Raw genomic sequence first — 15,147 nt, 5'->3', positions numbered from 1 at the left:
TAGAAAAAAAATTTTAAAACATCAAAATGTTTTTATCTTCCCTCATCGAGGAAATTGTAACGCAAATCAAATTTTTGGTTTCAAAAGCTGTTTTAAATTATATAGGGTGTCAGTTAGCAAACGTGATACTTGTAAATTTAAGAAACATTAACGTTATAAACTGAGCTTGGTGCAAAAAAGAAGCATAGGCACCTATGTTGTTGATCGAGCATACTGACGGACATACTGCTTTCCATTAGTACTCACTATTATTGGTATTAAAATTGCTTCAAAATACAATATTGTTGTACGGATAACAGAATAGAAAATGGATTTTAACACTACTACGAATGTTGAATACCAGTGGCCATTTCAAAAGCCCGTTGTCGGGAAGTAAGTTATAGATTTAGATTCGACTACAACTAATTAGGTACTATTTAGTGTCGTATACCCCACAGACTGTATTTGAACTGCCAAAAGCAATTGGGTTGCAGTTGACATAGGTAACTCATGTTATATAGGAATAGGTACTGCACACATGTATAACCTGCAACTTGCTTTCGATGATAACTACATCGTGATATTTCGTGAGTATCGTGGTATTTAGAACTCCCTACAAAAGATCTCTGTCCAGCAGTGGACGTCCATTGGTTGAGATGATGAGGATGACGAGGCCAAAGCACCCGTAATGTTGATGCTTTTGATATTTTGTTTAGACCATGCGAACCGCCAAGTCCGGATGCAGCGCCAACGGTTCGCCCAGCACCAGTGGCACCGTACTGCCACTGTGACGCACACTCCTATGCCCCTCGTATAGAACAGTACAAGCAATTACTCGACAAGGAACAGAAATTATGTCAGGATTATGATCAACTAAGAAGACAGGTGAAAAAATCTTATATTTTTCTATGGCTGGTTTTTAGAGCCTGGCTTTCCACACACTTAAGGCTTTGCATTGCTCTAAAATAGGGAGATGAGCAGTGGGGACAATTGTATACTGAACTACCGTTACCACACAGCACTTAATTGCAATAAATGCAAAAACTTGGTGTTTGTTTACTAGTGATCAATGCATAGCTCAACCTCTCTACGAAGTTAAGCACCTACAAAAGTTTACTTACCGATTATTATTTTTATTTCAAACTATAATATATATTTCATATTATACTATATACAATACAAATGCTACGAGTTTTTCTGTCTGGAATAGTTTACTTACCGACTTGTATTTAAATTTATAGATGGTTGATGTTACGAATGACATTCTGGACCATCCCTGCAATGACCTTGACACCAAAATGGTAACAATGTACCAAGCTACTTATAAAAAACGATGTAAGTGAATTGTTATAAGATCAGAGTCACGATTTTCTACCTACATTTATCTAGTCGATTGCGTGAAAGTTAACGACGATTTGTATGGAATCAAGCTCCGTGTTTTGTTGCGGTCATCTCCAGATGGTCTTCATGGCGGTCGAGGTACGAGGCTCGAGGCTGATTCTCCTTTCCCGGGTGATTAGATAGGGTAAGAACACTTCCGCGATATTGTTCTTTAATCCTATCTAATCTTGGCTAGGGCCTGCCATCTTGGCAAGGTAATCAATAAAATCTGACACCCTCGCGCTGAGGGTGAAAGGTTCGCCATCGTGTGACTGGGGGCTATTATCGATTTCGGTTATGCTTGCATCGTCGTCCTCCTCATCGTCTCCAACCGCTCCTGCGGTTTGTCGCTTTGGTGAAGGTGATTGCAGAAACTTCCGAGGTAGATGACGCCCTTCAGGTGGTCTGCTGATTCAATCGCCATCTAGTACCAACACAGTTGCACTGTATTGTAATATCGTAGTTAACTTTCACCCTAGGAACACTAGGTGCTCCGTTGACACTGTCAAATTTTGCATTATGTACGTAGTATCAAAAACACCTTGGCGAATTATGGCGAAGAAACCTTTCTGAAACGTCTTGTCAAACGTCTGAACCCTAAACTATAGTAATGACTCTACTTCTTCACCTGTAACGGAAGTGGAATGGTTTAGAACATTGTGTAAAGAATCTGTTCCTTATTAGAATTACTTACCAAATGTGTTCTAGGAAAAAACGCTTTAGCGATACGACCGCCTTTCCACACCTGAACTAGTTCTTTTAAATTGTTAAAAATCTATTGTTTCTTTCCGTATTTTGATTTGGTGTGTGCAATAAAAAAAATTAATTATAGCTGTAGGCGTGACGCTTGGCGTCTTTTATGCCTGCTAGAAAGCAATGATCAGGTTTAGGGAGGTTGTGAAATCGTGAGTGCGATTGAATACGTACTTTCTTATTTATGACTGCCTCGTTGGTCTCTAGAAGTAATCATATTCGACTGCAGATCACTAGGTACTGGGGTCGATCCTCGGTTCGGACCTATAAATACTTTTGGGTTTTGTATCAAAAGATTCTTGGTAACAGCCCGGAGTTAGAAAATGACGGTGATTCAGCCCACGAGCACGACAAGACAAGAGAACGTTTAGCTGTCGCTCCACGGGTCAGCCGTTCCATCGGACTATGAGAATGAGAAGTGTAAAGAGACCAGCTGTGGGTGCCCATACACTTGTGCACTATAATTACCCACGTAGTTATATCTGAAGATGGACTATCTCTCTGAAGGTAGACAACCGTGCCCGAAACCAGTCAGGCAAACTGCTGCTACTTATGTTTTAACGTATTTTTTGTTTTTATTGCATCACAAGTTAGCCCTTGACTGGTTCTAAGTGATGATGCAGTCTAAAATGGTTAGGGAATCTGATAGTTATACCCCTAATCTGTTCCTACACGTCATCGTACCGGAACACTAAATTGCTTAGCGGCACGTCTTTGGTAACTAGCCAAACGGCCAAGGCCAATTTAATATTTCCTACCTATTTTTTATTTATAGCGTTTCCGACATCGGACTACCGTGCAATAATAGCGGCGTCTCAGTCAACAGCTCCTATACCTATGGAGAGCCATCGGTTAGGGATGTTACGGTGTTACAAAGACCCAACTCACTTCACGGAAAAACCGCCCACAGTCCGACCCACCATCAACCCCCCTGGGACTGTACATACTGGTGTCGCTCCTAAGGCCATACAAACTTGGTTAGTTGCAGTTAAAAATTGGCCTTACTACAAAATTTGCTCGCTCGCAATTATTGAGGAGTCGCTTTCGAAAAACTGTTAAAGCACAAATTTTCCTACAATTGTTTCATCATATCAATCCATTACCGGCCCACTACACGGCACGGGTCTCCTCCAACCATGAGGAGTGGTTAGGGCCGTAGTCCACCACGCTGGCCATGTGCGGATTAGTGGACTCCACACACCTTTGAGAACAATATGGAAAACTCTCAGGCATGGAGGTTTCCTCACAATATTTTAATTGCTTAAAACGCACATAACTTTGAAAAGTTATAGGTGCGTGCCGAGTAAGAATACTTCTTACTCGGCCCCACGAAAGTGAAGTCGAAGTCCTACCCACTGGGCTATCACTGCTACTATTGTTTAAATCTGTCTTTTGACAGAATGTTCGTAAAAAAATATAATAAATACAGAATTTTTGACTCTAAAACGAGTGACATTAAGTCCATATTACTTTGACGATACGAAGTTTGCACTCGAAAACGACTCCTCAATTGCGAGCGAGCAGATCTTGTAGTAAGACTACTACATTAACTCGACTCGAATAATATATACGAGTATAATAATTAATAAAATTAACTAACTGGTACATTTTATTACCTACTTCAAACAAAACTATGTTTTGCTATCCTGATGATAAGTGGAAAATCAAGGCCTATAGAAACGCTCCTTTTACGTAAGGCATAGGTGTTAAGTCTCATGTGGAAACCATGCCCTTCGGACCGGAACACAATATTGCATGAATGATGCTTTGTGGCAGAAATATGAATGGCGGTAGAGTGACAAAGATCATCCGGGTAAGTGCAATCGTTATGCTTATTTCTGACGCTTAGCAGCATGCTTTGTTGTGATGCTTTGTTCTATGTCTGAAAGGCGTGGTTGCCAGTGTAATTACAGGTACAAGTCACGGCAAGTAAGTCTAGCGCTGAACGAAACGTGGGGGGATAGCTGCGCATGGGTACTGTCGCGCAGGCAATACAATCATTACTTTAGTTAATAAATAGTATTTAGCCATTAATTAATAAAGTGATGATTATTATCCAAGGAAAATGATATTATTTAATTGTAATGTGTGTCCTTGTGTGTAGTGTAAATGCATCTTTGAGTGTGAGTATACGTGTTTGTAATAATTATAGTTCCAAAGATTTCTTGTTATCTGGGCTATAATTTTTAACAAGGAATAGAAAAATAAAAACATTAATGAAAAAAACAACAAAAATTAACAGTCATAACAATACAATTCAGAACGCGACTGTACACTGGAAGTGCGTGGGGTGTCGTATCGGTACGACTGGAGAGACAATAAGCGCGTGCGAACAATACGCACACCCTCCGCACGACCCTCTTACTCCCCCATGATGCCTTATTTTCGACTTCTGCGCAATAACGGTTACCGCTAGACTTTCGTGCCGCTACTTATACATGAGGCTTGACACCTTGGCGTCAAATCGATGGACACGTGGCAGCATGTTGCAGGACGTGTTCCTGACATGCCCTGTGAAGTGTTGCACTGTTTATTGGTGATAGTTTTTCACTTACCATCAGGTGGACCATCCGTTTGGTCTGTCAATTATAAGTATTAAAAAAAAACGCTCGCCGGGTGTCATGGCTCTACCTTCTCGTTAAGTCACAGGAAAATTAGAGCTTTAGTAAGTCCATGTTCCCCAGTTAAATACAATTGATTTTTGTATTGATATTTAACAAAAAAATTAGCAACTGATAGTTTGAAATCCCAAAATCTTGATATACCTACGCAGAGATTTTCAAGCGGCACAAAATTATATTTATATAGGAGTGCCGTCATAATTTTGAATCCGGCGTTGTCATGGCGGATCGCGAGATTTTGCAATTTTATTATTTGCAAATAAATACCTAAATTTGGAATATAAATAAAAATACTTTTATTAAAATACATTAATCATATATCATTCGGTAATTCTGTGTTACTGTCATCATGTCTATTGAGCCAGACCAGGCTATTATCGCGACAAGATATAGGTACGGTTGATTGGTTTTTGTTTGTCACCGAGCAAGGAATGTACTCGTACATATTTTTTGTATAGTGGTAATTAACGGGTCAGCAAGTCATAAATAAAAAAAAAATCACTTTAAAATTAATAATTATGGGCTACATCGACGTTTGGTAATATTGTTCTATATTTCCTGCCCCAGGTTCACGGACTTCCCTGGAAGAACTGAATACATGGATACCTATAGCGCCTCAGCTAAAGCTTGCTGGAGATCGATGCAGAGGTTCAAGGAACCGATGCCTTCTACCAGGCGGAGAGCAGATGATAATTGCGTCTAATCCAGAGGGGAAAAAGAGGAGAATATTCTGTCTTATACTCTTGGTTTATATTGGTCATAAATTTTCAATACATAAGGGAAGATAAATGATTGTGTTTTATTCTTAGGTATATCAGTGCTAGAAGGAATAATTTTATAAAAGTATATACTCAATCCCAGGACGCAAAGTAAACAAGTCTAGCTGTTTCAACGTCAGTAATCCGTCTTATTTTTCTGAATGCAACTGAGCTTAGTTTACCTGCTAGTGTATCCTATATGGGTAACCCACTGAAGCTTACAACCCAAGGTCACAGAAAAAAGGTGGAGTCCTCCGTAATCCTCAAAACATTAAATGCAATTGAAATACCCCTATGATTGTAAGTTATATTTAAAAAAAATATTTCCCGCGAAAAAGCTTGCCTCAAGTGGCGTGCATCTCATAGATGCAAATAAGCAGTGCATACCCTGACCTCAGGGCCTCTCAGACCATAAGGACGACCTAAAATTTAAAGATTAAAAAAAATCAACAATTAATCTAAAACTATAAAAGCGCAATCTAGATAAAACCGGCCGCACTTCTATGTAAATCAATGGACAAGTCCCGTGTCATGGTTTAGAACTAAAATAGACAAACTGCATAATATTTCGATTATATTTTATTTTTGAATTGTAAACAGTATCCCTAAATAAAAAGTAACGCTTGAAATATAATTTTAATCTCATAATATCAGCCCGGGTTTTCACGATTAAGTATCCGGGTAAATCTTTTATTCGTCGCTCGAATTAATGCTCCGCGCCGCCGCAGTCTCCATAGAAGCACGGCGATTGAATGCATCTGTCGTTACTGGTGTGCGCGAGCACACTAGGAAGTTCTTTGTGTGTAATGATATAATCGCGTGCGTGCTTACACAATATTTGGCTCTTTCTATGTGTGCCAGTTTTCCAGGTTTCCAGTATAGGGATTTCGCTTGTGTGCAAATCTTAAAAGCACTGCTTACGGAAATTAGAAATCCAAATGTATGCTTTGTTTTTTTATAAGCACATTTAATTTGCTTTGTTTGTTATTGTTTAAACGGCAAAAATTCTTTTTTGTAATTAAAAAATTATCATTGAATTTCATTACATTCAAGGTCTTTAGGAATTTATGAGTACCTAATTTGTTCAAAAGGTATATTAAAATAACCAAATTAAAAGTTGCCGAATGTTAAATAAATAATTAACTTTTACCAGGTGACATTGGTAACTGGTGAAGTAATATTCTTTTTATTTATTGTTCAAATGACAACTTTTAATAGCATTTGTGTACCAAGAAAATATTACGGACATATTTTGACTATGATATTCTCATTATCGCTGGCGATCGCTAAGCGCCATTATTGTTTACCTTTTACCTTCTGTCATAACAACTTATATTCACTGAATTAGAATTAAATACTGTTTTTTTCGTTTGCTGTACAGTTGTTTGTAAATAGTTACAATTATTATTGTTAACATTAACCTTTGTGACAGTGTACTGTTTGTAAATGATTGTGAGGAATATGTTTAGTGTAAGAAAGTTCTTATATTCGGCGTGTGATCTGATGGTTCAGTGTGCTTGGAAAATGTAGGTAAGTTTAGAGCTAATTTTTAACTAACGTTTTATTGAGATTATTCGTAAAGGAAGGAATGCACCTACAAGGAGCGGCACGTAAAAAGAGCTCTGACTGACTTACATACACAGGCGAATACCAGTGATCAGTTTTTGTTTCATTATTTATTTATAATAATACGTATATTTGTTTATTGTTTACACTAAAAAACCATTATTTAATGTAATTGCCGCAATAGCAGACAATTTTAAAAACTCGCTGGTTGTTCGTCTCAGAGCTTACTATACAGGACATAGGAGATGATGAGAAGATCTACATGGGTATCACAAAAAAATTTTTGGTTAGGTACCTACTCACAAATAAAATTATACAGTAACATCAAAATAGCATGTTCAGTACCTATTTTTTTTAATGCATACCCTGACCGAAAACCCTATGCACGCTACTAGGTCACTTGCCTGGTATTATGGCCTTTCCCGTAACGCCATGGCTACAATTAAAAAAAACCCGATTATTGTCACTCAAAACAAACTCTACTTTACAAAGAGTTCCATTTTCAAACGTCGTAATTACTTTATAAAAACATAATATAATGGTTGTAGAAGTGGCCAATTACACAAACTCTTGGTGCACGCTACTTAAAAATTATATCTAACGTGTCAATAATTCTATTTTAATAAACGAAACGCCTTTGTAATTAAAATACACACAATATTTATTATCCAAATCAAAGGTTAGTTTGGTTAGTCAAATTACAGTAATACAGTAAAGTTTTCTTATAAATATAAAAATAAATAAAACATTATTACTTAGAACCAAATAAACACTGATCCTTGTTTTTTTATGTAATAAAATAAGAACCAAGTGTCTTGTTCAATTAGGGACTTGAAAAAAAAAACATTTAAGCAACACATAAAAATGAGAACATTTAATAACAACAATATGCAGGGCATACAAGGAACACGTCCTGCAACGTGCCGAAGTATCAATTAACCTGAGGCGTAGTTAATTAATCTCATGTGCCTGTAATTCCACCGGCAACCACGCCCTTCAGATCGGAACACAGCATTGCAATAATGCTGCTTCACGATCTCTGTCGAAAAAAGCTATACTAATACAACCCGCTTGAACGAGCGGTTTTTGTGATTTGACGCTAAGGACGCAAGTTTGACGCCGCGGTTTTGCTTTACCTTAAGTGACTGTAACTGCACAGGCAGCGATTTTTTGGCAAAAGACATTGATTGCAATGTTGACTTCTATAATAAACTTCCGAACAGTAAATATTTTCTTAAAGGGTAAAAATAAAGTGCATTTTTTTTTAAATTTTAGTAATTTTAAGTTAGGTGTACCTACAAATTGAAGTTAGTTTCTACGGTAGTAGTAACGAAAACAACATATGACGCTTAGTGCATCCGCCTTTAGTCTTCGATAGTAACTTATAGTAGCTGATGAAGTATTCGGATACTGCTATTACCATCATTAATACCATCTACATAAACTGAAATATAACAAATGGATTACTTCATCGTCAGGTTTAAGTACACTCTATATAAAGTAGTAAAATGTCTGTCTGTGCTTTATTTATCTGTCGCTTAATTATTCCTATTTATTCTAGAATATAATGTGAAAATGTGTTTGTTGGTTTGTCTTTAAATACGCAGGACCAGAGCAACTGACTGACGTAACTTTTGCATTGCATGGATACATACCACAGACGTAGTAAAATATATATTATGTTAGATCTATATATATAAAAGAGGATGTTTGTATATATGTCATCGATAAACTCAGAAACTATTTGACCGATCATTATGAAAATTGGTATGCTTATGTATTTTTTCACGGAGAAGGTTTATATGCTATGCCCATTGATGTAACTCCCCACCAGGCGGCGCTGTCAAGTATCGACTTCCGCCCCGTTCAACCGATTGTCATAAAAATTGGTATGACCATGTATTTTTCCACGGAGAAAACGAACATGCTATGTCCATTGATGTAACTCCCCACCAGGCGGCGCTGTCAAGTATCGACTTCCGCCCCGTTCAACCGATTGTCATAAAAATTGGTATGACCATGTATTTTTCCACGGAGAAAACGAACATGCTATGTCCATTGATGTAACTCCCCACCAGGCGGCGCTGTCAAGTATCGACTTCCGCCCCGTTCAACCGATTGTCATAAAAATTGGTATGACCATGTATTTTTCCTCGGAGAAAACGAACATGCTATGTCCATTGATGTAACTCCCCACCAGGCGGCGCTGTCAAGTATCGACTTCCGCCCCGTTCAACCGATTGTCATAAAAATTGGTATGACCATGTATTTTTCCACGGAGAATGTAAATATGATGTCCATGTTATTAAATATCACCATCATATAGCGCTTCAATGCATTAAGTTCTATAGCGATCAACTGATTCAAAATTTTATATGCGGCAATGAATGCAATAAAATGTTTTCTCATTAAATTCAATGAGTTATTTTAAAACTTATATTAAATAAGAAAATAAAAGAAATAACTAACCTTCATTTGTAAACAAAAAAATATAATTTATTTAAAAAGCAAATCAGCTAACTTCAAATATATCATTTGTTATTGAAAATAAAAATAAACAAAAAAATAAAAAATAACTTATAATTATTATTTTAAAATAACATGATCATGTACTAAAAAAATTGATTTGTAATTTTAATTGTAAGTGTAATTTAATGAAAGTCAATAATACTCTTAATTAGTAAGTATACTCAAGACTTTAATAATAATATTATTTAATTATTTTTTTCTATTTACAATTTATAAATAGTTAATTTAAATTGTAAATAGAAAAGAATTAACTAATTAATTATTTATGTAAATAGATAAAACAGGTGCTACACAAATAATATTATTTACAATGCCACGGAAAAAATCAAATATCGGAAGATCAACGAGAAATACGAAGCAACAGGCAACCAGAAGAACTACAGAAACACCGCAACAACAAACAACACGATTAGAATCAAACAGACTTCGAGCTTCGTCTTTGAGAGCTAATGAAACAGATAGTGAACGTGTTGTTCGAGTTACAGACCTACGATCAAGAGCGTCTTCATCAAGAGCTGCCGAAAAACCTGACGAACGAGCTCAACGTTTGGATGATCAAAGATTAAGACAAAATCAGTTAAGAACTAAAACCGATCTTAATAAAGCAGCCTTTAATTACGATAAGAAATATGATAACAAGATCCATCCCGATGTGGTCATTGGTTCAATGAATGTAGTATGTCCGTATTGTCGCGCTAAGAAGTTTCAAAAATAAACTGCCGGTTTGTGTTGCTCCAACGGCAAAGTTCATTTACCACCACTGGTTGAACCACCAGAACCTCTTCTTACCTACGTATCTGGAACTACTAAGGAGTCTAAACATTTTCTTCAGCATATTAGAAAATACAACTCCTGTTTTCAAATGACATCGTTTGGAGCAACAAATATTGTAAAATATAATCATTTTATGCCCACATTTAAAGTGCAAGGACAAGTATACCATCAAATTGGTTCAGTTCTCCCAGTACCTGAAGAAAATCCCCAATTTTTGCAAATTTATTTCATGGACAACGTAGAAAAAGAGATTGACCGACGATGCATGTTCAGTACGACAACTAACCGGGAAATTATTACTAAATTACGGATTATGCTTCATGAAAATAATTGTTTGATTAGAGATTTTAAATCTGCATTAGAAGGTGCGACAACAGATGATTTCAGGGTCATTATTAGAGCAGATAAAAAACCTTCGAATGAGCATGAAAGACGCTTTAATGCACCCGTGGCTTTTGAAGTCGCAGCTGTAATTGTTGGTACAGAAATTACAAAAAGAGATATATACAGAAATTACAGCTCGAACCACTTGACGGATTGGGCTGAAATTTTGCACACAGATAGTTATTACAACGTAGGCGTCCGCTAGGAAAGGATTTTTTTAAATTCCATCAGGGTTAAATATGGGATGAAAGTTTGTAAAAAATTCTTCATTTATCAATTTATTTTTCAAGCTACATCAATTAAACTTTGATTTTAGGTTTTCGATTTATAATAAAGAAATACGTATTTCATAGGGGAACAAAATTTATATGAAAGTTTCTGATTTTCTAAGTAATTTCCGTTCATATTTTTCTATAAGCAGCAAGACCTTTTTTTAACCCTTTGTAGTAAATTTACCAAATCAAAAATAAAACTTAACGTGAGCGAAGCCGCGGGCAAAAGCTAGTATAATATAATAGAGATAAATAGTAAGGTTAAGTAGTTATTCTTTTTGGTGCTACTTATTTAGAGTTAACCAAGGCTAATAACTTTTATAAGAAATTAAATAACCTTTATAAAAAAAGTTACTGGGATACTGTGGGCGTTGTAGAGTGCATAATATGACAGTTAAGTAGTTAGCTACTAATATTTTACCTCTAAAGTTCTAAAAGTTTAACATAAAATTGAGAAAATGGGAAAAGTTGGTGAGCTAGCATCTTTCCGCGTATGTGCAGTGAGATGTGTGCGAGCGTTTTATCTGTTTTTGGACACAATAATAGCTGAATCTGAGTTCTATATGTTCTTAATTCATTGGTTTTTTCATCTCTTTTCCTCACGATCGATATAGAAAATATTATGGTCAACTCGGGAAAACAACCCATTCTCACCCCATGGACCCCAAACTATGTACGAGAGTGTACATACATAGTTTGGGGTACATACATACATACATACTTAGCTACGCTCGTGCAAATATATCGTGTGAGAATGGGGTTTTTCCGTCTCGTTTATCAATCTATTTAATTGTATAAAAGACTAGCTTTTGCCCGCGGCTTCGCTCACGTTAAGTTTTATTTTTGATTTGGTAAATTTACTACAAAGGGTTAAAAAAAGGTCTTGCTGCTTATAGAAAAATATGAACGGAAATTACTTAGAAAATCAGAAACTTTCATATAAATTTTGTTCCCCTATGAAATACGTATTTCTTTATTATAAATCGAAAACCTAAAATCAAAGTTTAATTGATGTAGCTTGAAAAATAAATTGATAAATGAAGAATTTTTTACAAACTTTCATCCCATATTTAACCCTGATGGAATTTAAAAAAATCCTTTCCTAGCGGACGCCTACGTTGTAATAACTATCTGTGTGCAAAATTTCAGCCCAATCCGTCAAGTGGTTCGAGCTGTAATTTCTGTATATATCTCTTTTTGTAATTTCTGTACCAACAATTACAGCTGCGACTTCAAAAGCCACGGGTGCATTAAAGCGTCTTTCATGCTCATTCGAAGGTTTTTTATCTGCTCTAATAATGACCCTGAAATCATCTGTTGTCGCACCTTCTAATGCAGATTTAAAATCTCTAATCAAACAATTATTTTCATGAAGCATAATCCGTAATTTAGTAATAATTTCCCGGTTAGTTGTCGTACTGAACATGCATCGTCGGTCAATCTCTTTTTCTACGTTGTCCATGAAATAAATTTGCAAAAATTGGGGATTTTCTTCAGGTACTGGGAGAACTGAACCAATTTGATGGTATACTTGTCCTTGCACTTTAAATGTGGGCATAAAATGATTATATTTTACAATATTTGTTGCTCCAAACGATGTCATTTGAAAACAGGAGTTGTATTTTCTAATATGCTGAAGAAAATGTTTAGACTCCTTAGTAGTTCCAGATACGTAGGTAAGAAGAGGTTCTGGTGGTTCAACCAGTGGTGGTAAATGAACTTTGCCGTTGGAGCAACACAAACCGGCAGTTTATTTTTGAAACTTCTTAGCGCGACAATACGGACATACTACATTCATTGAACCAATGACCACATCGGGATGGATCTTGTTATCATATTTCTTATCGTAATTAAAGGCTGCTTTATTAAGATCGGTTTTAGTTCTTAACTGATTTTGTCTTAATCTTTGATCATCCAAACGTTGAGCTCGTTCGTCAGGTTTTTCGGCAGCTCTTGATGAAGACGCTCTTGATCGTAGGTCTGTAACTCGAACAACACGTTCACTATCTGTTTCATTAGCTCTCAAAGACGAAGCTCGAAGTCTGTTTGATTCTAATCGTGTTGTTTGTTGTTGCGGTGTTTCTGTAGTTCTTCTGGTTGCCTGTTGCTTCGTATTTCTCGTTGATCTTCCGATATTTGATTTTTTCCGTGGCATTGTAAATAATATTATTTGTGTAGCACCTGTTTTATCTATTTACATAAATAATTAATTAGTTAATTCTTTTCTATTTACAATTTAAATTAACTATTTATAAATTGTAAATAGAAAAAAATAATTAAATAATATTATTATTAAAGTCTTGAGTATACTTACTAATTAAGAGTATTATTGACTTTCATTAAATTACACTTACAATTAAAATTACAAATCAATTTTTTTAGTACATGATCATGTTATTTTAAAATAATAATTATAAGTTATTTTTTATTTTTTTGTTTATTTTTATTTTCAATAACAAATGATATATTTGAAGTTAGCTGATTTGCTTTTTAAATAAATTATATTTTTTTGTTTACAAATGAAGGTTAGTTATTTCTTTTATTTTCTTATTTAATATAAGTTTTAAAATAACTCATTGAATTTAATGAGAAAACATTTTATTGCATTCATTGCCGCATATAAAATTTTGAATCAGTTGATCGCTATAGAACTTAATGCATTGAAGCGCTATATGATGGTGATATTTAATAACATGGACATCATATTTACATTCTCCGTGGAAAAATACATGGTCATACCAATTTTTATGACAATCGGTTGAACGGGGCGGAAGTCGATACTTGACAGCGCCGCCTGGTGGGGAGTTACATCAATGGACATAGCATGTTCGTTTTCTCCGAGGAAAAATACATGGTCATACCAATTTTTATGACAATCGGTTGAACGGGGCGGAAGTCGATACTTGACAGCGCCGCCTGGTGGGGAGTTACATCAATGGACATAGCATGTTCGTTTTCTCCGTGGAAAAATACATGGTCATACCAATTTTTATGACAATCGGTTGAACGGGGCGGAAGTCGATACTTGACAGCGCCGCCTGGTGGGGAGTTACATCAATGGACATAGCATGTTCGTTTTCTCCGTGGAAAAATACATGGTCATACCAATTTTTATGACAATCGGTTGAACGGGGCGGAAGTCGATACTTGACAGCGCCGCCTGGTGGGGAGTTACATCAATGGGCATAGCATATAAACCTTCTCCGTGAAAAAATACATAAGCATACCAATTTTCATAATGATCGGTCAAATAGTTTCTGAGTTTATCGATGACATATATACAAACATCCTCTTTTATATATATAGATTACCGCTGTAGTTTCAATGTTTCCGTCTTCGGCCGTCATGAATATTGGTAAAATTTTCAAAGCCATGAGATCATGGGCTCCTGTTAGAAATAGCGCAAGAATCAACTGAAATAAATAAACGGATTGCTTCATCAACATGCAGATCTATAAAAATTAAAGAAAGAATGTTTAGAAGGACTAATGACCACAGAATATATTTTATTTAAAAATTATCTATTTTTTTATCAAGCTATCACCTAAAATTGTAAATACGGATATAAAAAGTAATAATTTAGAAAATCGAAATAAAGGAAAGAAATACAGTATAGTGACTCAATAATCCTTATTAAACAACAGTTGCATAAATAACTAAAAGTAGCAGGTTAGGAATCTTGTAAAATCTGACAGTAAGTAATTGGAAAATTAACAGTAAGTGGCAAATTTCTGCTTCTTAATAGGTATATTCTTCATTCTATACTCATCGCAACAACTACGGCGCATTTCATTCTTGCCGCAATGTAACCTCCAAAGATATAAATAAAAATTCAAGTAAAATAATTTAATTGAAAAAGAAAATCAATGCCTGCTCGAAATAATAATTCATGTAGATTTGTGAATCAGTGTCTATGTGGAATTTTTTTTTTGCATTTATTTACCTACTAGAAATGTTCAACAAAAAACTACTTAGTGAGACTTGAATTTAACACACCGAGTATTTATTTCTTTAAATAGATACACTTTATTAAAGAGTTTAAACTTACCGTTTATATGAATTCATCCATGCTGAATTGTTTGTTTGTCTACTCTTTATTATTTATAAGAATGTATTCTTGTCACTATCAGT

General features: G+C 35.5%; 1 protein-coding gene across 1 annotated transcript; it reads left to right on the top strand.

Moving 5' to 3' along the window:
* Window positions 1-12: 12 nt before the first annotated feature.
* On the top strand, window positions 13-5,508 carry LOC120625262. The gene is made up of 5 exons (XM_039892274.1): window positions 13-372; window positions 696-864; window positions 1,221-1,314; window positions 2,888-3,089; window positions 5,301-5,508. The coding sequence occupies exons 1-5, from the start codon at window positions 308-310 to the stop codon at window positions 5,434-5,436; spliced, it is 666 nt and encodes a 221-aa protein (XP_039748208.1). The 5' UTR covers window positions 13-307; the 3' UTR covers window positions 5,437-5,508.
* The last annotated feature ends 9,639 nt before the right edge of the window (window positions 5,509-15,147 follow it).

Source organism: Pararge aegeria, chromosome 7 (assembly GCF_905163445.1).
Source record: "Pararge aegeria chromosome 7, ilParAegt1.1, whole genome shotgun sequence".
Taxonomy (NCBI): Eukaryota; Metazoa; Arthropoda; class Insecta; order Lepidoptera; family Nymphalidae; genus Pararge; species Pararge aegeria.
Note: the sequence above shows the minus strand (reverse complement) of the source record. Positions and strands in the feature narration are given on the sequence as shown.